Source organism: Rhinolophus hipposideros, assembly GCF_964194185.1.
Source record: "Rhinolophus hipposideros genome assembly, chromosome: 13".
Lineage (NCBI taxonomy): Eukaryota > Metazoa > Chordata > Mammalia > Chiroptera > Rhinolophidae > Rhinolophus > Rhinolophus hipposideros.
The window spans coordinates 75,340,387-75,366,821 of NC_138059.1; the positions used below are offsets into that span (position 1 = coordinate 75,340,387).

General features: G+C 40.1%; 2 protein-coding genes across 5 annotated transcripts in view; one reads left to right on the top strand and one right to left on the bottom strand.

Moving 5' to 3' along the window:
* The window catches only part of LOC308506579 (uncharacterized protein), a gene marked incomplete at its 5' end in the record, with an annotated part of 22,914 nt that extends 12,068 nt beyond the window's left edge, over positions 1 to 10,846 (bottom strand). The window contains 2 exons of the mRNA XM_081070247.1: positions 8,580 to 10,036; positions 10,322 to 10,846. Of these exons, the coding sequence (XP_080926373.1) occupies positions 9,884 to 10,036; positions 10,322 to 10,846 (678 nt within the window). The 3' untranslated portion in view covers positions 8,580 to 9,883. The remainder of the gene's footprint in view (positions 1 to 8,579; positions 10,037 to 10,321) is intronic.
* OSGIN2 (oxidative stress induced growth inhibitor family member 2) lies at positions 10,693 to 25,766 on the top strand. Of its 4 annotated transcripts, none has more exons than XM_081071030.1 (7): positions 10,693 to 10,888; positions 11,816 to 11,935; positions 15,619 to 15,773; positions 17,690 to 17,826; positions 18,398 to 18,589; positions 20,916 to 21,007; positions 23,098 to 25,766. In XM_081071030.1, exons 1-7 carry the CDS (start codon positions 10,845 to 10,847, stop codon positions 24,131 to 24,133), a joined length of 1,776 nt encoding a protein of 591 aa, XP_080927156.1. In that variant the 5' UTR covers positions 10,693 to 10,844; the 3' UTR covers positions 24,134 to 25,766. The 4 variants fall into 4 exon arrangements, with proteins under 4 accessions (XP_080927156.1, XP_080927153.1, XP_080927154.1 ...); XM_081071028.1 differs by having other exon boundaries at positions 10,811 to 10,888; positions 11,187 to 11,935; XM_081071027.1 differs by lacking the exon at positions 11,816 to 11,935 and having other exon boundaries at positions 10,712 to 10,888.
* Positions 25,767 to 26,435: the final 669 nt, after the last annotated feature.

Below are 26,435 nucleotides of genomic sequence, written 5' to 3' on the forward strand. Positions count from 1 at the left end.
AGATGTTTATAGCCGTTTTATTCTTTAATTTTTATCTATGAGAGTCCCAAACTGGAAACAACTCCAAAGTCAACCAACTGGAAGTTCGCTGTGGCAGTTCATATACTCAAATACTACTCGGTAATAAAAGGAAGACACTCCAGGAAAACAGGAAAGCAGGACAAAGGCTCAACACAAGCATACCTTCGTGTGCTGCTGTCACTGCGAGGATGTGAGGTCACTGGAGGGAGGAGTGTGAGCGGCTGAGCAGCAGCAGACGCGGACCACACAGCTGGTATGCTACGCTAAGGCTTAAGTTTGCGTTTTTGGTAAAGGGATAATTTCTACAATTTGGGCAGGACACGGCCAACAGGCAAGTATGAGATACAGTTAATACAAAAGAAAGTGACTGTTCCACAGAGCATGAATGACTTCCTCTCCAGGAGCCCTCACCTGTACAGGCAGGCTTGGCAGTCCAAGCCAAGGAAGAGGAGTGAGAATTTTCCGTTCTAATTTTCCACAGTGTGATTTAACACATAGGATAGGTGAGCCACAAGTGGGTTTTATGTCATTTCTGTGTGCTTGCATTTAAATGTCCAGGGTCTTTTTCAACATGCAGGTGAACACATTATTAACATCAGAGTACAGACTGAACGGACGCTATCAGAAAAATAACAATGCTTTTTCAAGGAATCAAAAAACTATCTCTGGGGGGGGGGAACACAGTATTTTCTTCTGTCAACAAATAAAGCTTTAACTCTACAGTATTTTACTCCAGGTTTTTACTTTAAAATATACCTTCATAAGATGAAAGCCAAGAAGTTTAACACATCAATGGTTTACAGACAACTATTCGAGAAAGTAAAGCTTGGTTGAACAAAGCCCATCAGGATGGGTTGGCAATAAGGAGTACACCAGATGGAAATACAAAGTAGGAAGAAGAGCGGGATTGTACCAGTAGGGACAAGGCGGAACCAAGGAGGCAGAAGAGGTGGGGGAAGGGAAGCTACCAGGTTACAAGGATGGAGCTTACCACCAAGACTGCCTTTGCAACAAGCTTGTCCTGGGCGGTCCTGAGCGCTCTGCCCGGCCTGCAGGCTCACAGAGGGAACCAGAGGAGCACGTTGGAGGGGAGAGATGCCCGGCTAAAGGAATCACAACAAACGGAAGAGCAGACATGGCGCAATGAATCGGCTCCAATAGTTTGTAACCTCTTCTTCAAGAGCTTGTGACCCACTTGGCCTCACTGAATTTGTGGCTGTGCCGTGTGTGTCTAAACTCAGCACACGTCTGAGGCTCTGTTTGATGTGTTTACTTCATCCACCTGTGCCCCAGTTCTGGTAACTAGGCTTTACTGCAAGCCAAAACCCTGGTGCCTATTTTGACTTAATTCAGATTGAAAAACAGTCCTGCTTGTTCCATGTGTCAATGTCATTTTCTGTTCGTTTTCTTGGTACTTCAGTCTTTTCAGAAGTTTCTTGGCTTTGGAGTCCTGACTCTGAGTAATGAGCAACTAAATGTAAATTCTATTGCCAAGGGTACTTTCACTGGCTCTAATTAGATGCCAAGTAATTTTTAAAAAGTTAAGTACCGTTCATATCAGCAATGAACTCAAGTTCAAAGTACTGGTTTGATCCTTTTGAAAGAAATAAAGGAATTTACTTTAGGAATGATGAACATTCAGCAACCATATATTATTAGACAAAATTCAGTCAACTATTTCAAGGGAGAAAAAAGGGAAAAATTCTTTACTTACCACCTTTGTACACTTGACTCAAGTAAATGTGATTATAATAATAAGGAAATAACTAATAAAACCAACTGGAACTCAGAGGAAGTGTGAAACAAGATTAGGAAAACTTATATATATTAAATAAGTTAATAAATTTTAGGTAAACTCATCAGAACAAACTGCCATTGGGAGGACCCCTTCCTCTCAACACAAACACATGGATCAAACACAATAAGGGCATCTCGGACACAGTGTCAAGCTAGAAATCAACAGGAGAATCTCCAGACAGCAGAAATAAAGGCATGGAAACCGTGGGGCAGTGAGTAGTGAGCGGGAGCAGAAGCCAACACAGCTGACCCTGCCGGGGGCACATACGGGTTTGCCAAGGGTAGGCTTGCTTCGCACCACTGCTGGACAGTAACTGATAATCATGTCCCTCCCCGCCCAATTTTCAGTGTCCTGATCAGATGATAAATTGTAAGGTCCTCCTAGCTACAGGACACGTTGAAACCAGTTTGAGGCTTGGGAGTGGGATACTGGGATGCTGATAAACATAAACGAAAAGCGCTGTGGCTGAAAGACCAAACTGCAAACTTCCTGCACACAACCAGGAGTCCTAAGGAGCTGACCTTTTCATGAAATGGAAAAGCTTCAGCCACCGACCCTGCCTCGGACCCTACAAGGAAGCTTGGGCAGAGTTGAAGGCATCCCCAGGTAGCCAGCACCTCAGCCTGTGCGTAGCTGTGGAGCCCGAAGTCACCCTGTGTGCTTGGCTCGAATGATCCTCAACTGAGATATGCTCGTTAAAACTCGTCTCGATGTGATGAAACCCACCAGTCTGGGCAGAGGCACATGTGAAACCGGGCTGTGGTTAAGAGTCTACATCCTGAGTACACAGCCAAAACCTCCAAGTCAAGCCCTGCTAGAGACGAATTTATAGCTTAGAGATTGTAATCCACTTGAGGAAATGAATCACTATGAGAAAGTACTAGCAGACACAACAAACAGAAAGAAGAATTTGTAACCAAGGACAGGAAAAAGGATACAATATAGTCTAAGAGATATTCTGACATAAGTATTTATAAGAAAAGAAAGGATATAAATCATGATGAAGGAACAAGACAGTATTTTAAATAAGCACAGACAGATCTGTGAAGGAGCCAAACGGAATTTTCTACCAATAAAATATATACTCATAAGAAAAAAAATACTGAATGAATAGATTTCAAATCTTTTCTACTTAATTAGTTTATCTACAGCTCTAGTGTGTTTTGTTAGTTAACTCAGGAGATAAATTCTGGAATATACAGTATTTTTAAACAGGAAAGAAAATTAATTCCCTCCCTTCCAGAATTACACAAGGAAGCTAGATGTGTTTTATTCATGCTTTTACAGAAATTGACTCCAAACTCTGGTTCTTAGTTCTGGATGCCATACTAAATTTCAAACATATGTAGCATGAGTTTGAAGTGATTTCTAATACGGTGCATAAATTAAAATTAAAATGCACACATATAAGCACATTCCTCAGTAACCCCCCCAAAAGAACAATCCTATCACACATTCAAGTTATAGCAATGCATAGTGGGCCATTAGCTAGTCAGTCAAAGGACTACTTTATGTCATGACTGGTACATATTCTAAATTTAAGATATAATCAATTATATGTTCACGTTTATGATTCAAGCTATTATTCTGGGGATGTATAATAATCTGGTTTGCAATTGAGAACAAGGACATATGGTTATTTTAGTAAAACTATATATCTAATAATATCACTATGACATAAATGCAGGTTATTTGTCTTCTTTTAAAATACTTTTATAATTTTAGATGCTTTAAAATGCCAGGTTAACAATTCCTCTCCTTTTACCAGTAAAACATAAGAATAATAAATTATGTAATGATGGATATTCAAGTTTTCTTTCTAAATAATCTGAAGTGTAATGTATTTGACATTACAGTTCTTTCTTTCAAATCTATAGCAAATAAATGCAAGACAGTAGTGGATGTTCAACAGGAGTGAGAGTCTTCAAATAAGTTACTGTTACTTGTTAAGTGCCTCTGAAAACCGAGATCCATGTCAAGAAGTACTAATAATGAATTCACATACAAAAGAACCACTATGTCATAAAAGACTTTTATTCACTGGGGAGGCCAAATAGTCTTTTAAAACTAAAAGAATAAAGTTAGGAGCAAAATAACAAAAATATATTTAACATGAAAAAATAAAGGCAGTGTCCTTATGAACTTGTACTATTTCCCGGCATAAATTGCAATTCTGAAGCTTCTGGGAGGAAATATTCGAAATGGGTCCCTTTCCAAAAATACCTTGCCAGGCATCTTAGAATTTTCTCAGATTTAATACATTGAAGAGGATAATTAGATAGAAAGGACATCTATATTTGTTCTAAGCCTTTCTTATGGATAAAATGGATTAAGGGAAGGCAACACACTTTGCAAAATGCTGATTGGATAAGTTTATACCAACAATGGATCAATATTTAAATCAAACAAATAAACAAGTTTGATTTAAGAAAACTGAAACAATCCATTTTTCTCCAGTCCATATTGTTGGTAACTGCTAATAAGACTTAGCTACTATCATCATCCAAATAGATTCTCGCACTGGCACTAACCTGATACTTAGCTGGAACCAACTCTAAAATGGCAACATCGGTGCAAATTAATGAATGGAGTTAATTAAACTGTCCTCATATTTAATATTATTTTGATATTAAAAAGCCTAATTCCATGAAAGAAATTAAAATTTTACTGTTTTCTTATGAGCCCAATAAGAGGCCAAATATGCCAACAGACCATGGCCAAGTCGTATATAAAAGTAGAACCATGACCCCCAACTTGTAGCAACCTGCCCAGGAAACAGCCCCTGTACCTGCAATACACAGCCTCAGAAGCCAGGCTGTCAAACTTGCAGACTGCTATCTCTAGTGACAATCTGGGAAGCTAAACAACAACTTCTGTAACAATTAGCCCCAAATGTCCAGGACTTGATTAAAAAACTGACAAGCTTCCCTAATTTTTGTCCATACTTCCGACTTATTACCAAGCACAGAACACCAAATACACACCCCTAACCAGGGATGCCTGGCTCCTTGTCAGCCTGCCTGCCCATAACTTCCGCTGGCCTCCAATCAGGGCACACCTGAAGACTTCCCTTTTTTTTTTACTAAAAGCTTTCCCCTGGTCTGCCTACCTTTGAGTTTTTGCCAAAATGCAAGCATCGGTGTCTGATGCCATTTCTATAGCAAGCTCAGAATAATTAGCCTTTGCTTTTCTGATCCAGTTGGTCTTCCTTTATTTCCACAAACCTATACAACAGAAAGTATTGCTAAGATTAATATTTCACAGAGAATTAATAGCTAACAATTGTTGAGCCCTTATCATGAACCAGGCACTGTATTAGATTTCTTACATGCACTGCCCAATTTAATTTCACAGTAAAGATAACAATACCTTCTGATATTGGTACAATATTCATTTTACAGAAGAGGAAACTGAAGCTGAGAGATGTTAATTAACTTGATACACAGGTAATGAGTGGTTAAGCAAGGAGTGAAAGAAAGACACATTCCAAAGAGGGTAACTCTTAACCATGCTACTAAACTCAATTTGAAATATGGTGATAGCTGCATGTTTCTACTGCTTCCATAAGAAAATAGAAAACACAAAATTAACAGTGTCTCCATCTCATGCATGACTGAATAAAATACTGTATGATAGAAGAGGAAGAGAATTTGGAATTCACTTACACCAATCTCCTCTTTTTATAGATTGCGTAAGTGAGGCTTAGAGAGGTGAGGGTATCACGCCCAATATTATGACATCTATTGAACAGAGACAAGGCAACACTACAACCCAGATCTTCTGACTCCCAGCCCAGATAGCCACATGCCTCCTAGGAGAACGTTTGCCTGGGGAGATTTATAACTCCACAAAGACTTCATGCAACTATGTAACGCCAGCACATTCCAAACACATATTATATAACACGGCTAAACACACATCTTTTGTGGAGACAATGAACTAAATGTTATTTAAGAGGCCATTGAAGTTCAACAAATATTTATTAAGTGCTAACAATGAGTTAGGGCACTGTTTCACTTAAGCTTCACTAGTGAACAAAACAAAAAAGAACCCTATCTTAATTGGTTCACATTCTAGTAGGAAGAAACAAACATTACACAATAGATATATTAAGTAGGCAAATTATACAATAGGTTAGAAGGTAATATGGGCTACCATAAAAACAAAAGTAGAGCAAGGTTAGATTGGGAGTACAAATTTGGGACAAGGAGGGCAGATTTTAATTTTAAATAGGGTGATCAGGGGCAGCCTCCGTGAGAAGGCAATGCTTGAGTCGATTCTGACAAAGTGAGAGAGTTAGTCCTATGGATGTGGTAGAAAGAGTGTTACAGGCAGAGGGAATAGCCAACACAAAATCCTGAGGAGAGAGTGCCCATGTTTGGAGAGAATGGCATAGAGGGCACTGAGAATATATGCTGAGACCAGAACTGTAAACCAATATACGTCTAGGGGGCTTCTGACACTGAATTAACTTTATCAATGACGTATAAACTACGCATTCCCTATTCATTATAACTCCACAGTATCAAGTCAAAGAAGTGAGTGTACAATAGTCCCCTCCTTACCTGTGGTTTCATTTTCTGTGGCTTTAGTTACCTATGGTCCGAAAATATTAAACGCAAAATTCCAGACACAAACAGTTCGTAAGTTTTAAATTGCATGCCATTCTGAGTAGCGTGATGAAATCTCTCGTGATCCCACTCTGTCCACCTGGGATGTGAATCGTCCCTTTGTCCAGTGTACATGCTGCATTAGCTCCCCTCCTGTTAGTCACTTGGTAACCCTCTCAATTATCAGATCAACTGCTTGTGTTTGAGTCACCCTTATTTTATTTTGTAATGGCCCCAAAACGCAAGAGTAGTGATGCTGCAATGCAAATATGCCAAAGAGAAGCTACAAAGTGCTTCCTCTAAGTGAAAAGATGAAAGAAAAAAAGTCGTATGCTAAGATTGCTAAGATCTATGGTAAGAATGAATCTTCTAGCCATGAAATTGTGAAGAAGGAAAGAGAAATTCTTGCTATTTTGCTGTCATACCTCCAACTGTGAAAGTTACAGCCAGTGTGTGTGACTGATGCTTAGTTAAGATGGAAAAAGCATCATACTTTATCACAGGTAAGTATGTATAGGAACAAAATAGTATATCCAAGGTCTCAGGCATCCTCTGGGGGTCTTGAAACACCTCCCCCAGGGATGAGAGAACTACTGTAGTTCTTTCTCCGACTGTCACTATATTATGACTATCAGAACAAAAAGCGCTTTGAAGCTCTCGTCTGTTTTGTCAATTCAATCAGTTGTGTAAAAACTGCACGTGAATTGTATGTTAATGATTTGAATCATGTGCTGAAGTCCCTTCACCAGACTTTTTAATTCTGTCAGTAGTGGTGAGGATGGGAAGGGAGGAAGGGGCTGTCCCTGGGCACAGAAGTTCCTTAATGCTCTCCGTGATGTCCACATGCAGCCACGGTGCAGCAGCACTATTCCGGTAGCTGTAAAAAGAGGCTTTTCTCACTCCCGCTCTCAGCATGCTCATTATCCTTGCAGCTCCAGTTCACGTCAGTGCCCATCACACCAGAAACTCCAAAACCACAAATCCCCTGCACAGAAGTCCTGGGACCCCTCCCGGCCACCCCACCGGAGGGGAAAGGCAGGACAGGCCACATTTCTCCTTTGCTGCCCTATTCAAGAGCTCCCCACAATACCAACAAACAAGATTGGTGTGGATGTCAGATGACTGAAAAGTTTTGTGTCAGAGGAAGGGTGAGAGAAGAGGGGAGCCACGTGGTGGCATCAATTGCACAACAAAAATTTTTAAGAACAAGTCCACCTAATATTTAATTTCATATTTTGGCATTGTCATGGTAGAAAATATTCTGTCTCTCCAAATCTTGTTTCATTTTATGTGTGCCTGGCACATCTTTGGGACACAATAGCTATTTCTTATATGAATGAATGAATGAATGAATGAATGAATGAATGAATGAATGAATGAAAGAGGGCTGAACACAAAAAGCCCCCCACCCATCCTTTCTCAATCCCTCCAATCTTGTTCCCAGAGGCAATGACACTGACCTCACAGCTATTCTCCTCTCTTAAATAATGCACTTATGCCGCTAATTCTGGATGGATCAATGTTAGATTTTGCATACTCACTTCCTGCCAAGATAGGTATGAATTTTACTAAAATAATCACCCCCAATTTCTCTCCCTGTATACCTAAGCAATTATATCACTACTGTTAGCTTTTCCATTGATTACATGTATTCTTAAGCTCCTTTTTCTTGTTTCAACCGCAAGCAGTATCTCTTCACTTTGTCAAATAAGAATATTGTATCCCAGACCCTTCTTGTTACCTCTCTTGCTCTTCTACAATTAACATTTACAACCTGCTTTGTAACCGTAGGTAAGGGATTCTTGCTGTCTACAGCTGGACTGTAAATTTGGAAATCAGAATCTACATATGTACATAAACACTGTTTTCTGCCCAGGCAAGTTCTATTCTATGACTATACTTGTTTGTCTGTACACGTTTTCTCATATGCTCCCACCCGTATTGGACTTTTAACAGCCTTTTTACTTTTACTTTGAATTGTCTACTGTTATGGCATCATTATAATAGGTTCTTCTCACATTTACAGGATACAATCACATCTAGAGACTCTTTTTTAATTTTTTTTACGAGAGGTTCTTACAGCCCTGCAGTCTTTCAGTCTGGATGAGTGGCTCTCAGACCTGCTGCAGAGCTGTCGTTCTGGGACTTACCTTTGTTGATTTTCTGAATTGGTTCTATTGTTCATAGAGCTAACCTGCTCCAATTTTTCGGATAATTCCCTTGTTTTGCCAGCCTACATTCTCAAGTAACATCCTGAAAAAGAGTATTTGAGAGACAAAGCTTTCTCAGTTTATGTTTAATTTCCTTTTTTCATTCTACCCCTGTATTCTATTGATAGTTTTGCTTGGTATAAAATTCCAAATTCACAGTCATTTTCCAGTGGAACTTTGAGGGCCTTGCTTGTCTCCTAATATCCAGTTCTGATGATGAGAAGCCTACAGCCAGCCTGATTCTCATGCCTTTATGGAGGAAGCTGTATTTGTTCTCTGAAAGCTTTTATCATCTTCCCTTTAGTCTTGTGAACCTTAAATTTCACATGCACACATGTAGACTTTTTTCTTTCTCCCACTTAGTAGATGATAGGTCTTATACATTTGCACACTAATGTCTCCCTTTAGTTCTGAAAACTTTTTTTCTTGTAAGTTTCATTGAACTATTTTCTCTGTTCTATCTGGAACTTTATTCTGATGTTGAAAACCTCGATCAATGCTTCATGACTTATCTCTTCTGTCATATATTTTGTCTCTGACTGTTCTCTCCTTTTTTCTTTTTCTCTAATCTTGTAATAATGCAAATAGAGCCTAGAAGTTGACCTTACAGTAGTGAGACAGAGAAATGAGTGGTAAACGTTAGGAAAGGGAAATCTTACTCTACCTTTGAGGTTATTCTGGCTGGGCTAAATAAATTGACAGATTAGCAGGAGAAAAAACAATTTAAAGTTTAATAACAGGTATCTCCTGTACACACGGGAGAGCCCTAGGAACACTGAGTAACTTGCCAAAATGGCGGAAGCCATCACCTTAAATACCGTCTTCAACTAAAGACAAGGTTTTGTGGGCAGACAATCAGCTATGGCAGGTTACCAGGCAAAGCACAGGACACAAGACTAAGGTTGTTCCCGATTTAAGTTGGTGCCACCTCGCGGAGGAAGACGGCAGGCCTGGTACAGTGAGGGAGACACCATCACAGATGGAGCTTTCACTTGTAAACGTAAATGTCCTTTACAAAGGTACCGCCTTCTTGGTTTTCAGAGCTTCTCCCATGTCTGCAGTTCTTAAAATTAACCAGCCTAAAACAATCAATACCCCAAGGAGGCATATATTGGGGTGGCAAACTGCTCCCTCTTCTAAGTCATGTTTCTGCCTTCCACTTAGTCCCCGGCTTATCCAGCATCAGCCCCGCGGGCTCCGTGCACCAGTGATCACCTATTACGGGTGTGTCCCTCTCGCTTTATTCACCACTGGAAAATACTGCAAGAAAACTCAAAGTGAAAACAGGCGGGAAGGCAGACTCGTACAAAGTGCGTAGGAACATTCCTCATGGGAACATTGTCAGTCCTCCGTTTGGGCGCAGCTTTCAGGGACTCAGGTCCTTCAGAGGGACGATGCTGTGGGTATTAAGAGAGAAGTAAGTTCATGCTTCACTTTCTGAAACCACCTCACAGGAAAATGAATGCCAAACCGCCAGTACGTCAAGGAGGAAAGACACAGAGGCCTGCAGAACAGCGCGCACCTGTGTATCCATTCTCTCACGGCGCGAAGCGCTGGAGGCAGGCTGAGTCCCACCGGACCTCAAGTACCTGCCAAGGGCACGTTTGTGCAAGGACCACGCTCAGCAAAACTGGAGAACTGGAGGGAAAAGACCTGTCCGAAGAGAATCGCGGCGCCCGTACCTCACGGGTAAGAAGAGCGGAGCGCGCGGGCAGGGCTGCGGCCGCGGGTCCCGTCAGCGAGCACCGCCGGCCGGGCCCTCCCGGGCGGCCTCGGCAGCGCCGGGCACCTGGCTCTGAGCGGCGGCCCTCACAGCCCCGGGCGTCCGCGGGCCGCGCGCGTCCTGCAGCCGGGAGGCCGCGGCGGCTGAGGCGACTGAGGCGGCCTCGGGTGCGGAGCGCGGTCGCCGCCTCGCCGTCGCCGCCTCGCCCGCCGGCCTCAGCGCCGCGAGGGGCCCGCCGGCCGCGCCGCGCCAATCGCCGGCCTCGCACCTGCGAGGAGGCGCCGCCCCGCCCACCGCGGCGTCCGGAGCGTCCCCGGCGTCGGCCCGCGCGGCAGGGGCGGAAGCTGCGCCCAGAGCGACCCGGCGCCGGGCCCGCCGGCCGCCTAGCCGCGGCTTCCGGGCGCCGCGACCCCCGACCCGCGACCCCCGACCCCGCCGGGCGGCCCCGCCGGGGGAGGCGGTGGCTGTGGCGGCCGCGCTCCATGCCGGTGTGGTGCTGCCGCTGCTCCCTGCCCGGGCATTTCAGGTGACTTCCCCGCCGGGGAGGGACGCGGCGGGGGCGCGGGGGCGCGGCCGGGCCGGGGTGGAGGGGTCCGGGCGGGGCGGGCGCCGGGGTGCGCGGCCTCCCTCCCCCGGCTCCTGCGGGCTCGGGGACGCTCCGAGGCAGCCCCTGCCCCCGGCGCCGTGCCAGGCCCGAGCCGGCCGGGCTCGCGGGTGCAAAGTTCCAGGGAAGGGGCGCCGAGCACCCCCTTTTCAGTTTTTACGTCTTTTAAGTTGCCGGGCGGAAGGGAGGTGGGAACCATGTTTTCCGTGTGACGATCTAGTTACCGGAGGCGCGGACTTGGCAGTCGCTGGAAGCCGTGCCTACTGAGGAAACCTGAAAAGCGTGGCGGCCAGACTCCCGAGGGAAGGCTCCAGGGACGACGCGTCTAAAAACAAAAGTGCACGCGTGTTCGAGACGTGGCAGTTAGGGACAGAGAGACCGAGGACACTTGCAAGTGGTTTCAACCCCGTGGTGACATGTTCAGCTCAGGCAGATTGGTCAAGTGCCTTATTTTCCATATACGAATGACCAGAATCGTGACGCGTAAAACTTCTTTTTGTGTCCAATGTGAAACTCTCATCATGGGTTCTTAAGTTGGAGTTCATGCATAGAATTTAAGTGGGCCATGAACTTGGATGTAAAGGAAGGTAGAGCAAGCGCTGTTTTCACTAAACTTTAATAACCTAATGTTATTTAATATTTTCTATTATGAATAGAAGCAACAAATCACAGTAATATTTGTGACTGTCATCACGAGAAACCACATTTTCTTATCACGTTGCAGTTGCAGATATCTAGAAATACTGTTAATGCTTATTTCTTCAAAATTACAGTAGTTATTAAATATCACTGAACTTGTTATTTAAGAGAAGCACATACAGCCATTCCTCTTTTTATGGCGTTTCACAGGTGCTGTAATTTTTATAAACTGACGGCAAGACCCTCCACCAGCAAAAATATTTCCACTCGCTTGATTGCGAGGCCGGCTCTGTGGCCGTGGTCTGGATCTGAACGAGCAATGTCTCCGAGGTGTGCCTGCATAAACACAAGTCACAAGTTTACTATTTAAAACTGTTGTAATATAATTGGTTTCCTTGTGAATGCTTATGTATCTTTTGTGTGTTTAATATTACTCGAAGAAGAGGTCCTGAGCTTCGCGAAATTGCAAAAAGGGTGTAAGGCACAGGAAATTCAGAACCCCTGTTGTAATGGAGAACAGCAATCTAGGCTTGCCTGGCTTCTCAGTTTTGTAGGAGTGTCTAAATTCTGGATATTTTAAAAATTGGTTTTATATAATAAACTGCTGGGTTTTAAGTTGTAGGCAATTTTGTTTGTTACCTACTCTATAGACAGTGGCTTTAGAGTGTCAGATACACTTTGGAGGGTCTTAGAAAACAGGTTCCCCTAGCAACTTAACTGCAGCCCCTGAGAAAAGAACATGCATTTCTGAAAGTGCTGTTCAAAAGCCTTTTGATACCTTTTGGGTGCAGCCGAACTCCAGGGACACAGCCTGGGGTCATGTCCATTCAGCTGACCCCAGGTGGCAGGTATCATATATTCACTTCTTTGTAAAGAGATTGGGAGGAGGGGATGAAAACAAGGTATTTGCTAAATTTCGATCTTGAAGGGTAAAGGAAAACAAGCCAGCTCACCAGAAAATAAATATTGTGATTAATAAACCCTAATTTCATTGTACAAACAGCGATATTGTACCTAAAATTTTTACAAACAAACATTAATATTTAAAAAAGCTCCTTTAGGAAGAAGTTTATAATTTACTAATTTTTTTTCGCAATTTCATTAGAAACACGCAATTTCACTTTAAAACAGATTGTGACAACATCTATATTTGGATCTTGTCTAATATCTGAAAGGATAGGTATTGTGAGAGCTGTCCAGTAACTTCCCGAGGGAGAAAACCCTATAGTTCCTGTTCATTTGTCACATTAGAACCTTCTTTTCATAGGGTAGTATCAATTGGGTACCAATGTAGGGTCATGCTTCCGAAAACTATAAAAATTCAGATAATAAGCATTTCATTTTGATTTGATCATTTAAAGACATATTGTTAAATGTGAGAAAAGTCTTTTTGTTACCCAAGTATTATGCCTATGCCATCCTTTTAAATTTGTTTTGAGACTTTGGACCATAATGTTTCAGAACATTAAAGGGCTTCCAAAATGGAAGGCCTCTAAAATCATCTTATATTTCAAACTCGTAACTTGAGGCCTAACAATAGGGTAACTGTTTTCCCATGTGTATGAAGTGCTGTTCTCTACTCTTTCCTAAAATGTAATTTTATATATATAGTCATTCCAATCTAACTAGTGCTCCCAAATAAAGGAAAAGTAGATTTTATTATTCAAAATAAATATTTATTTTTTTGGTGAGGAGGAAAGCGTCCTTTATTCTAGATCAGAGCAGCTAGGGAAGATGGCAGACTCATGTCTAAAAACCATCATCTTCCTAAATACATTTTTAAATAGAACAAAAATTCATCAAATTGGATATCTAAAGTGGAAATGTACACTGTTCATAGACCTGTGATTTAGTATGCTATACTGTAAAACACAGTAATACTAAATGTATAACTTAGACTCTGAAGTTTTTAGGAAGAATACTTACTAGAAGACCTGTGTTTCATTGTTGCCTGATGTAAAACCAGTGAACCATATTTTTGGTTTTTGTTTCTCTTGATTTGGTTTTTCCTATCAGTGTTAAACCGGTATTCAATTTATCAAACACCCTGCAAGTTTATTACAGACAGTTTATACTAATTATCACATGTTATATACAGATTACATACACATAGTTTATACCAATGACTAGTAGAATACCAAAACAAAGTACCTATACTGCACAGAGAATTTAGATCAGGTAAAACTTTGGTTCTACTAATCCACTTGAGTCTTGGGATAGACTCGAGTTAAGCTGCTTGAGGCCCACACGCACAGAAAACCTACTAGACCTAATAAATGAACCCAGCAATATTGCACAATATAAGATGAACATACAGAAATCAGTTGTATTTCTATACACTAACGATGTGCAATCTGGAAATGAAATTAACAAAACAATTCCATTTATACTGGCATCAAAAAGAATGAAATACTTAGGAAAAATTTTGACAAAAGAAATGTAAGACAAAACTAATAATACTGAATGTCAACTATAATTGAAAAACATAATAAATGTACATATAATAAAAAATGTAAGGCAAGAATAATTTTAACAAAAGAAATACAAGATTTGTACACTTAAAACTACAAAACATCACTGAGAATAATTAAAGAAGACCTAAATGAAAAGGAATCCTATGTGTATGAATTGAAAATCTTAATATTCTGAGAATAGCAGTATTTCGCAAATTGATCTACAAAACCAGTGCAATCCTATCAAAGTTCTAGGTGCCTTTTGTTCAGAACAATATATGGAATTGCACAGAACCCAGAGTAGCCAAGACAGTCTTGATAAAGAACAAAGTTGGAGGGTTCACAACTCCAGATTTCAGAATTTACTACAAGGAAAGTAGAATTAACAGTGTGGTGCTGGCATAAAGATAAATGTATTATCAATCAGTGGAATAGAATTCAGAGTCCAGGATAAATCCTTACATTTATGTTGACTGGGTTTCCCATGGGGTCCCAAGACAAAGGGGAAATAACAGTTTCTTCAACAAATGGTGCCAGGAAAAATGGACAGCCACAAACAAAATAACAAAGTGGGACTCCTCCCTCATACAATATAGAAAACTAACTTAAAATTGATGAAAGACCCAAATGTAAGAACTAGAACTATGAAACATATAGAAGCATTGGAGTAAATTGCGACCTTGGACGAGGTAGTTGTTTCTTAGATACGACACCAAAAGCACAGCAACAAAACAAAAAATAAACTGGATTTGATCAAAGTTTAAAACTTTTGTGATTAAAAAGACAACATAAAGTGAAAAGGTAACCGACAGAATGGGAGAAAATACTTGCAAATGATGTATCTTGAAAAGGGACTTGTATCAGAACATATAAAGCATTTTTGAAGCTCAGCAATAAAAAGACAACCCACTTTAAAGTGTGCAAAGAATTTGACTATTTCTGCAAAGAAAATACATAAGTGGCCAGCCAATAAGCACATGAAAGGATATTGAACATTAGTCCATTACTGCATGAGCATGTCAGAATGCTAAAACTAGTTTTCTAAGGAGGCAACTGGGAAGGTAGGTAGATTAACATCTTTTCATATTTCAGTATCTGAGAATTAATAAATATAAACCCCATTTCTTTTTACCAAAGTGCACAATTTATAACATGTATTGTAACTTCCTTAAAATATTATGTGATTTTCTAAATATACAACCTCTAATGCACCCACCTTTTGATTAATGAGAGAAAAGTAAAAGAAACTACCCGTTCCTAGAGCTCTTGAGAATTATACAATATTGTGTCGTTGGTCATTAAAGAGAGCTTATTTAGGACTTGTCTTATGTAGGACTTGACTATACAGTACTAAAGAGACATTAGCAGCTATTTAGGATTTTTGACATTGAAAGTGGTGTAGGTTGACGTATCTAAGCTACTAATTTGAAAGCATTAATCTGGTATGGAACTATTGAATATATTATGGCCTAAATAAAATCTGAGTAAAGAGATTTTTTTATAAAGGCTATACTGACTATACATCTCTTGTTTTTGTTCCATGTTTGTTTTTTTTAAAAGAAACTATAGAGACACTGAAACCGAAGGAGAGATTTTTAATTCCTTAGTGCAATATTTTGGTGATAATTTGGGGCGAAAAGTTAAAGCTATGCCATTAGTTGAAGAAACTTCTTTACTTGAAGATTCATCAGTGACTTTGCCTATGGTAGTAATAGGTAAGTTACTCCATTTTATCTCTTAAAATTACAGTTATCAATCTTTTATAAATGTAATTACATAACACAAGTTCATAGGATTGTACTGATAAGTATTTTTAGGTTTGAGATGTTAAAACAACCAATAGCCAAATATTTAGAGAGAGTAATTGGTGTATCTGATCTGAGGCCCTGTGTTAGAGTACTACATCCTTTCATTAAAGGACTGATATTACTCTATTGTTTTAAAATACTGTCTGTCATTTGCGTTGCTTATATGAAGTGTCATGGTAATGACGACAGCGAGTATTGTTAGAACATTCTGTGTACATATTAGATTAGACCTACCACCCTATCTTCCTCTGATGTAGTGCACATGCAGACAGGAAAACAGAAGTTGAGAAAGTTGTGCAAGTTAGTAACCAGTGCTCAGTAATGAACACTTGGTACTTTGCAGTAATGTTTGTAAATTACCTTAGCCATAAAATTATATGTCCTTTGCACCACCTCAACAGATAGGCATGTATTAAAAATAAAGCTATTAATAAAAACTACTTCAGAATATTAAAGGTTTTATGATTGTTTATTGCATGTTTTTAATTACCTGTCATGTGTATCTTCCACCTAATATTCACACTCACCCGAGGTAGCCACATACTGTAGTGTGAAGCCAAGCTGAAGAAAAGAAATATGGAACATAATGTACCTCAATGGCAGACGACTTTTCTTAGTTTCTTTGATAGCCTGTTTTATCATAAGTCGGGGTTGGATTTTATCAAATGCTTTTTCTGTATCTGTTGCTATTATGATTTGTCTTCTGTAGTTTTGTCTTTTGATTCAAGGAAATTAGCTCTTTGCCTCAGGTCTTTACTCCACTATTTGTCATTCATTTATAATTTTTACAAAGGTAAATGGTTTATTTTCTTGTCTTTTGAGTTTTGTGTCATGCTTAAAGGCTACCACTCCAGCATTATAAGTAGAAATCTTACCCACTTTCCTAATATTCTTATGTTTTTACTTTTCATATTTATATTTTTGAGCCTGTTTTATTTGGGACAAAATATTAGGTCAGGAACAGGATTTTTTTCCCTGTGGCTCACAGCTGTCCCAGTTTGATTAAATTTTTGATAGATGTAGATAATAGAGAAGGGGCAACCCAGACTAAAGGAACTACAGAAATGGGAGTAGTGCAACAGATTCAACAGAAAATCCAGTCTGGTTTTAGTTAAAGCATACAAAAATATAGGAAGGCGGGATAAGGAGATGGTTGAGACTAGAACATGGAGAACACTGGGTATCAGACACAAGCAGTTAAGGTCTTTAGAATTGAGGGGGGTAACATGCTGAAGAGCATGTGATACCGAAACTGGAATGTAGAAAGTGATTTTGGAGGTGAATCTTAAGGAGGAGAAACAGAAAGAGCCTTTTTGTCTTCTGAATGAGAGTATAGGAGTGAGAATTGCAGACAACTAAATGGATATAGATGGACAAAATAGGTGTAGAACCAGAACCTGACTTAGGATTTTGCTCATGCCATACACTGAGAAGGGATGGTGTTTAAAAGGAGAGGGCACCTAAATGAAGGAACTCGTGAATTTGCTTTTGAACACATTTTAATTATTAGTGGGTCTATCAGGTGGGGTGAAGAAGTAGCATTGGAAATGTGGAATATATTTTGGGGGAAGAAGTCAGCATAGGGATCTCATTTTGGGAGTCAGTAGCATAGAGAGTTGAAGCTCTGAGTAGATGAGCTTCCCAAAAGAAAACAGGAGTGAAGACAAAAGTCAGAATCATGTGAATATTTAGTTTTGAGAGTTGGTTTTGAGAGGAGGAATTGGTGAGCGAGAAAAGCCAAGGAATAGGATTATGAAGATGCAATGACACACCCCTCTCCACCTGTTTCTCTTTTTTATTTATTTATTTATTTTTTTTTGTAGGAAATGGACCCTCAGGGATCTGCCTTTCTTATATGTTGTCAGGCTATAGGCCATATTTATCACCAGAAGCAATACATCCAAATGCAATCTTACATAGTAAATTAGAAGAAGCAAGACATCTTTCCATTGTTGATCAGGTACTATTTCTCACGGCAATCCTTTTAATTTTTTAGACTGAAACAAGATTAGTTTTCTACTTCAACACTGTGTTTAATTGAAAATCCTTTCTTCTAAATAAATTTTGTATCATTTCTGTTTTAGATTAGTAAATATATTCTGAGTTACTTTTAGGAATCCATGTGGATTCTCAAACATCAATTTGTTTTCCTGGATTGATAAGAGCAGAATTCCTAAATGATTTCCTGATAAAGTTTTAATAGGTGCTCTGTACTTAAATAAGTTTGTGACTTGTTGCCTTTTATAACTGCAGTGTCACCATAGACATATTAAGGCATATAGCATATTAAAGGCATCTTCAAGTCTTGCAGTAAAAGGGTCTGATTAGATTTGTTGAAACCCAACCATTTCTCCTGTTCAGTTGACCCAAGAACCTCGTAGGATCTCACAGAACATCAGTGTTCTACGGCACGCTATCTGGGAAATGCAGCACTAGTGTAATGCCCTTCACTTTAGTTATGATAGCTGTTTGTTTGCTTGCTTGAAAGTCTATCTGCCTTTTTTCTTTTAAAAAACAAAAAATCCATTCAGGACTTGGAATACTTATCTGAGGGCCTTGAGGGCCGGTCATCCAATCCAGTCGCAGTGCTGTTCGATACACTTCTGCATCCCGGCGCCGACTTTGGGCACGATGACCCCTCCGTGTTGCACTGGAAGTTAGAGCAGCATCACTACATCCCTCACGTCGTCCTCGGGAAAGGGCCACCCGGCGGAGCCTGGCATGTGAGTCTTTTCCTCAGCACTTTAGTGTATTGTCAGCTGATAAGACCACGTGGATTCTTACACATTATATGATGTGTACTGAATTTTATCTAAGAATTTTAATCCTGTTCAAGTAAATGTGGGTTAATCACTAGAAGCTAGGCCAAATTTGACTAACAATAGTCTTACTATAAGCATTTCTCTATACTATTTTATAAGAATTATATAGAAAATATTTCAAGAATATTTTACATAGTAAAAAATTTTAAATTTCTGTATTCATTTTAGATTTTACAAAATCTCACACAGTATTTCATACCAATATCCATTATTTCTCATCATTTTCAAGATCTTAAGTGAAAATGTATTGTAAAAGAAAGAAGTTGTATTAGTGTGCTTGGGCTGCTCTAACAAACTACCACAGACCCAGTGGCTTACACAGCAGGTACTTTCTCCTCAGAGATTGCAGGCTGTGACGTCCAGGGTCAGGGTGCCAGCCCGCACCCGTGGTGAGGGCGCCTTTCCTGGCTTGCACACAGCGGCTTTCTTGCAGTGTCCTCACGTGGTGGAGCACCTGATCTCTTTCTTCCTCTTCTCATAAAGCCACTAATCCTGTCGCGAGGGCCTCACCCTCATGGTCTTGTTTTAGGCCTATTTACCTCCAAAAGACCCCATCTGCAAATACCATTGCATTGGGGGTTCCAGCTTCCCATGGAGTTGTGACACAGTGTAGTCCACAGCAGAGGTTTAACCCGAGAACTGGTTAACCCAGAGCATTTCATTAGAGGCAGCAACTAACTAACCGTTATTCTTTACTTCTACATCCTTGGCAGTTAGCAGTCCCTAGTGTGTCGAGTGCTCAGTGTTTGCTCTGGACGCAGGGAACCAAGTCACACCGGCACATGGGCGTGCAGAAACACACTCATCAATCGACTATCCCAAGGGTCAAAGGGTGTCTCCCTGGAGGCGGCCAAGGACCAGTTCTGCACACACGTGTCAGTAGCGCGTAGGGCTAAAGCAACTCATGGTTGCTGAGCTCGTCCTTTCCTGCACTAATGGTTTCATTCCTTGAAGGACACTAATGCTTTCTTTCTATTAAAGTGTCACACAGCCTGTTTGCTCTCCCTTTCTAATCTGCGCTACTCAGAGTGCACTTGTGTCCTCTCAGAAACAGTCCCCGTTCTGTATGTGCCCACAGTACTTGTCAGGCCTGCGTCCCCTCATGACAGCAGGCATCCATGGCAAGGTTGCATGGGGGGAAAGCAGATTGGGAGAAAAATGAAGAGATCGAGGGGTGAGGGTTCTCATCTCACTGGAAGAACTGATGCACTGGGAATAAATTTAAGAGACTGTTGACAGTGGAACGCTAGTGCTTTAAGGGTGTTGCTTTGCAGCTGAGAAGACTGTGGCTCCAGATAACTTCTGATACACATTCTTAACAGCTGTCCTTCTGATGCTCCTCGTTTCGCATCTTGGTTCTCATGCTGGTACCAGGCCCAGGCTGCCTGAAAGCACTGACAGCTGGCTGCCTTCGCTCACAAGGGACCTGTGTACTGTCACAAGTGAGAGGCTTCAGAAGGCCTCACACACAGGAAGTGTGCTGTCAGTGCTGGCTCGTAGTAGCCAGTCCCATTCCCAGTCCTGGGCTGTACAGAAACAGGGCAAGAAGAGTTAAGAGGAAAGAAGCCATAGCCTAAAAAAGCTGATGAGAAAAGATGGCCGAGGGCACAGGGACAGGTGCTGGTGGCCCTCGGGCTTTCCTCGCTTTGTACTGAGCGAAACATAGCGGCGCCCTTTATAGGCAACATTACCAGCGTGGTCTGTTCTAATCAGGCAAGCACTGCTTCTTTCCATACTTCTCGGAAGACATGCTGCCGTGGCCAAACCACGTAGACGGCAATTATAATTGATAGGGGTGCTGCCCATTAAAAAATTCTAACAGTAAGATGGGAAGACATCTAAAGTATGGAAATTAATGAACTTTCTTCCTTCTGTGTAAAAAGTGAAACTACGGATTTGTTCCTCTAACATGATCTACAGCTGGGCTACCATGACTACAGCCAGAGCTATCAGCATTGTGTAGGCATCGGGTAATAGTGTACGTTTGTTTTATAAATGTATAACTACATGAAAGGAGGAATATAGATACTACCAAGTGATGGAAGTATTATTTAAAAGTTTATTGGAATATACTTTGAGAATTAATTTATACAACCATTTAGGATTTCTTTGAGCTCTACTTATCCAGACTCTAACTTAACAGTAAATAAGATGGATTGAGTTTAAAAACAAAAATCAATGTTACTGCTTAAGTGTGTTTTTGATTATCCATTTTTTATTCAAATAGAATATGGAAGGCTCCATGTTGACCATCAGCTTTGGAAATTGGATGGAGCTACCTGGACTTAAATTTAAAGATTGGGCATCTAGTAAACGAAGGTAAAGATCAAACTATTAAAATTCTTTGTTGTACAATGAAAGAGTGTCAGCAAATGTCAGAATATTTATGATCCTGTCCTAGATGAATAACATAAATGTGTATGTCTTTCAAATAAAACGCCTTTTTGCTGCAGAGATTAGGAGCTCATTTCCACTTAGAGATGTTACATATGAAGCCCAGAGGTAAGGAGGGAAGGGCTGGTCTGTACGCTGGATTCTTGACTTCTCTGCTAATCGTGGATTGATGTCATTCTGTTAAACCACTCTGTGTATGTTCTCAGCCACCCACATATCTTTTCCACATCTTACTTTTACGAGTGGATACGTAACTGCATGTGTGTATCTCATGTATACATACCTAGAGGATCTGAATTTCTGAGAAGAATGTGTATGATTAATGATTTAGAATGATGGGATAAACTAGAATCTGTGATGTAATTGGTTATTTGGGTATAGAGGTAAATATTTAATAAGAAAGTAGGAGTAATAGAAGAAATCTCAACTTGGAAGAATACAAGTTTATTTTGGGAAAAAGAGCCCAAAACTTAAAAATATATATATGAAAAGCTCCATTTTCAAGGACAGTAAATATTAAATTAGATAGGAATTACCAAGTGGGAGAACCTACTCTAATTTGACTACTCACAGAAACAGTAAGTAAAAGGAGGAAGTTACTTAACCTTTGTTAGGACAGGGCTGTAACATGTGAATGCTTGACTCCTGCCAGATAGAATCCATGTTCACCACAGAAATTATCCTTACTTTGGGAAGATTTAAGAAAGCAAGTTTGGACCAACATGGGTAATTGAGATGTTTTAAATCTCTCAACTGTCCCTTTTGGGTTTTTTAAAAAGGAATTTTATAATATATAGGTCTGATGTGTAAAGTTACAAAATCAGGCAAGATGGACAACTTCCTGATTTTCATAAGCAAGCGATATTGCTCAACGTTTGTCCCTTTGCAATGTCGGTAAGAAAGGAAAGCTTTATGGTTTATGTACCAGAAGCATTCGTCCTTCTAAATTGGGGATGCTGTGTATAGAAGTAACGTGAAAATGAATCTTGTGATAAATAGTACCTTTAGTTCCTCCCTTAGCATAGCATTAAGAGAAGATTCTTAAATCTCTATAGAGATTGCAGTTTGAATCCTAAACCTATTATAACTTCTGATGTTGTGACCCTGGTCAAATAAATAGCTGTCAACTTGCTAGTCTGTAAAATGGAGAGAATAATAGTAACTACTACATAGGGTTTCTGTAAATGTTGAGAGTTATACATTCTAAAAATTATTATAGTCATTAAACTTTAAGAAAAATATTTGTATGAATTTCTTCCAAATACAAGGTATAATGAATTATGTGAAATGATTTGGTGTATTTTTCCTGCTACTTAGCTCTAATTGGGGCACGGTATTTAGGGGTGCTAAAACTAGCTTTGAAGTTCAAGTGGAAAATGAATGGTGTGCTAATAATGCACTTTTTTCATAAAGAGATTATATACTTATGAGTAGGAAAACACATGTTTTATTTACTAGGGTGTAAGATGATTTTGTTCAGCAGAAGACTGACTGATCTGACTTATTTTTGGTCAGTAGGAAAATAGAAAGCAATTTAACTAAAAGTTGGGTCAAGAAGGTACACACTATAAGAAGTGTGTGTATTACAGCAAGACCTGTATCGTATCTCAACAATTATTAATCTAAACCATTTAGCCTGTACTAAACTACAGAACATAGACTGAGTAGTGTATTTATAGACTCAATTGTTTAGGTTACAATTGTGAGATAGACTTTCAAGTAGCCAGTTTTCATATACCCGTGTTTTAACCCCTTCATTTGATAAAAGTTTATTGATAAAGGCAGCTAGTGTGAACAGATACTATGCAAGACACTAGAGAAACAAAGATGCGTTAAGTATAGTCTGCCCTCATGGCACTTACTCTTGTGAACTAAAAAGAAATCTTAGCTTTCTTTTGTAAACCGTTAGGATCATTTCTAGCTAAGACAGTTGAGAGCGATTAAAAACATATGACAGCTTACTAGATGGAGAGGTACTAATTTGTCCTCACAGGGTATTTTGCCTTCTTTTACAGGAACCTAAAAGGGGATCGCGTTGTGCCCGAGGAGGTGGCTCGCTACTATAAACACTATGTAAAAGTCATGGGTCTCCAGAAGAATTTCAGAGAGAACACGCACATTACCTCTGTGTCCAGGCTCTACAGAGATCACGACGACGACGACAGTGGCCAGGACAGTGGTATTTCAGCACAGCAGCTCCAGATCGACAAGTCCAAGTTTATCAGGAGAAACTGGGAGGTCCGGGGCTATCAGCGCGTAGCCGACGGTTCCCAGGTTCCCTTTTGTCTCTTCGCTGAGAACGTGGCCCTGGCAACCGGAACTCTGGACTCTCCTGCCCATCTGGAGGTTGAAGGGGAAGATTTTCCTTTTGTGTTTCACTCTATGCCTGAATTCGGAGCGGCTGTGAGCAGAGGAAAGTTGCGTGGCAGAATGGACCCAGTGTTAATTGTGGGCTCAGGGCTTACTGCAGCTGACGCAGTACTGTGTGCTTACAACAATAATATCCCTGTGATTCATGTATTCCGCAGACGAGTAACGGACCCAAGTTTAATTTTCAAGCAGCTTCCCAAAAAGCTTTACCCAGAATACCATAAAGTCTATCATATGATGTGTACTCAGTCGTGTTCTGCAGACTCCAATCTTTTATCTGATTATACCAGTTTTCCTGAGCACCATGTGCTTTCCTTTAAGTCGGACATGAAATGCATCCTTCAGAACGTCTCTGGATTGAAGAAAATCTTTAAACTCTCTGCAGCAGTGGTGCTGATAGGTTCTCACCCCAATCTATCTTTTCTGAAGGAGCAAGGCTGTTACCTGGGCCATAACTCAAGTCAGCCAATCACCTGTAAGGGTAATCCTGTGGAAATAGATGCATATACCTATGAGTGTGTCAAAGAAGCCCACCTTTTTGCATTGGGTCCTCTAGTTGGAGACAATTTTGTTCGATTTTTAAAGGGAGGGGCACTGGGTGTTACACACTGTTTAGCTGCAAGACAGAAGAAAAAGCAGCATTTATTTGTTGAAAGAGGAGGAGGAGATGGGATAGCTTAAAGCAGCTTTACAAGTAATTTATATGGACAGTTTACCATTAAAGATTTTTACTAGTGTTTTTGCAGTGTACTGGCTTGAATTTTTTGGACTTGAATTAACTGGAAGAGAGCCTCAAGCTAATTATTTTTTAAAGTTAAAAAAACTTGGTGTTCAGATTTATATTGTAATGTATCAAGGGTGTCACTGTCAGACAAATGGAAACACTGCCAATTTAGCATACTTGAAGCTCTCACTTAAACAGTCTTCTTCCAAGAGGTACTTTTTGTGATCATTTTTGGTTATTTGTTAGGATTGATTCCAAAATATTACAGCCTGAACCTATAAAACCACAGTCATTAGGCTAGAAATTGTCCTCACTACACATTGGGTGACCTTGCTATTCACAGAGTGGTCCAGGGACCAGCATCAGCTTCTTCTGTAGCTTGTCAGAAGTGCAGACTCTCACACCCACTGCAGACTTAGATTCAGAGACCACATCTGATTATTGAGCTCCTCAAGGAATATGTATGCTCAGGAAAGTGGGAGGCACACTGGCCGCAAAGAAAATGGATGTGAGGGGTGGATGCTGGAAGTGGGGTGGGGTAGAAGGCATTTAAACTCAGGTTTTATTTATTTTGAAATTACCAATTGTATAAATCTAACTTATTACCAAATATGATCTTTGAAAAAATATTTTTATTGCTGAAAGCTCGACAGATACTTCACATTCTTAGCTTCTAATAATTTCAACAGTCCGATAGTGCTGGCAAACCCAGAATTTGCCAAGATGTTCTCTGGGGATTTATTCTCTACTTAACTAGCATAACAGAACCTAATTTGCAGTTCAATAGATTGTGAATGGAACTACCTATCCCTTTGTGAACGCGGAGTTCATATCTATCACTGAAACTAAGGTATCTGGGCATAAGTACTTCTAATAATTGTAATACTATTTGGGTATTGCCAGAATTATTTAAGATTAAAATTGAAAATAAGATTAAAACCTGTCTTTTCCATTCCTAATATGATTATTTTCAAATTTGTTCATACTCGTAGATGACACAGCAGCTCATTCTGTGGTTACTTATTGAATTGTATGCTCTTACCTTGATTTATATTTATTGAGGTGTGCATAATGTCTGCATCTTCATACAAATCCTTTGTGTTAGACAGAAAAGTCTTCTGAATTTCTCCATGGCAAATTAAATTTCTCATATTCTCTCTTGCACTCTGGCACTCTTTTGGTAGAATTTATTTCATCTGAAATGTGTTTACATATAATTTTTTTTTTTAGTATTAAAGAATGGACTAAAGTGTCATTATTTTGCTGTCCATTTTTTGCAGTATTATGTGCTTACAGTATCACAATTCACCTTCAAATAGAATTGTTTAGAATATACTTTCATCTACAACCATCTGTCTCAGAATTCTTACACTCTTGATAACTCATGTCTGAGTAACATTTTAGAAATGTGATCCAGTTTTAGTTTATGATAATTTTTTTCAAATTAATTTCAGATCTACTGGAACTGATAAAACATCTCTGACTACACTTAGATTGAGCACTCTTTTGCCTGCCTGTTCTTTTGAGCTCTGAATGAGTTGAATTGATGTTTTCTTAACGTTACTTCTAAATAAAAAATGACATTATTATAAAGATGTTTTCTAGGGAAGGATAAGAACTGTTGACATCCCCTTGGGTGTCAAAAGCTTGCTCTTACCCATAGCATTTATGTGATGAGATTATTCACCAAAAAAAAAAAAAAAGACTTCAAGTAAAGTTCTAGTAAGGCCCAAAATAAGCCTGGTGAATAATTTCATCGTTAGTTGCTTTCCATTTTTCAATTACCTCTCAAACCTAGCTGCTATGGGTCGCCAGTAACATTAAAGCCATTTCTCTGATGTTCTACACTTTTGTACTCTTAATTTGTCCCGTAATCACAAACCTTTACTTATTCTTCAGTGTCATCAACCAGCTACTCAGGGAGAGGGAGAAAGCACTAAATATTTGACTAGTCATACCATGATGTGGGCATCTCTCCTTCATCCCTCAAAAGCCTGGCTCTTGAAAGAATGTTTAAAAAGCAGAATCTCTTTGGGATTTTAAAAATACAATACGGGCCGGCCCGGTGGCTCAGGCGGTTGGAGCTCCATGCTCCTAACTCCGAAGGCTGCCAGTTCGATTCCCACATGGGCCAGTGGCCTCTCAACCACAAGGTTGCCAGTTCGATTCCTCGACTCCCACAAGGGATGGTGGGCAACTAGCAATGGCAACTGGACCTGGAGCTGAGCTGCACCCTCCACAACTAAGACTGAAAGGACA

Bases quoted from the DNA above. Each gene is read 5' to 3' on its own strand.
- OSGIN2 (XM_081071030.1), top strand. From the start codon at position 10,845: ATGCCGGTGTGGTGCTGCCGCTGCTCCCTGCCCGGGCATTTCAG. The intron at 11,936-15,618 runs GTGTGCCTGCAT...TTTTTTTAAAAG, and splicing joins GAACGAGCAATGTCTCCGAG to AAACTATAGAGACACTGAAA. The intron at 18,590-20,915 runs GTGAGTCTTTTC...TTATTCAAATAG, and splicing joins CACCCGGCGGAGCCTGGCAT to AATATGGAAGGCTCCATGTT.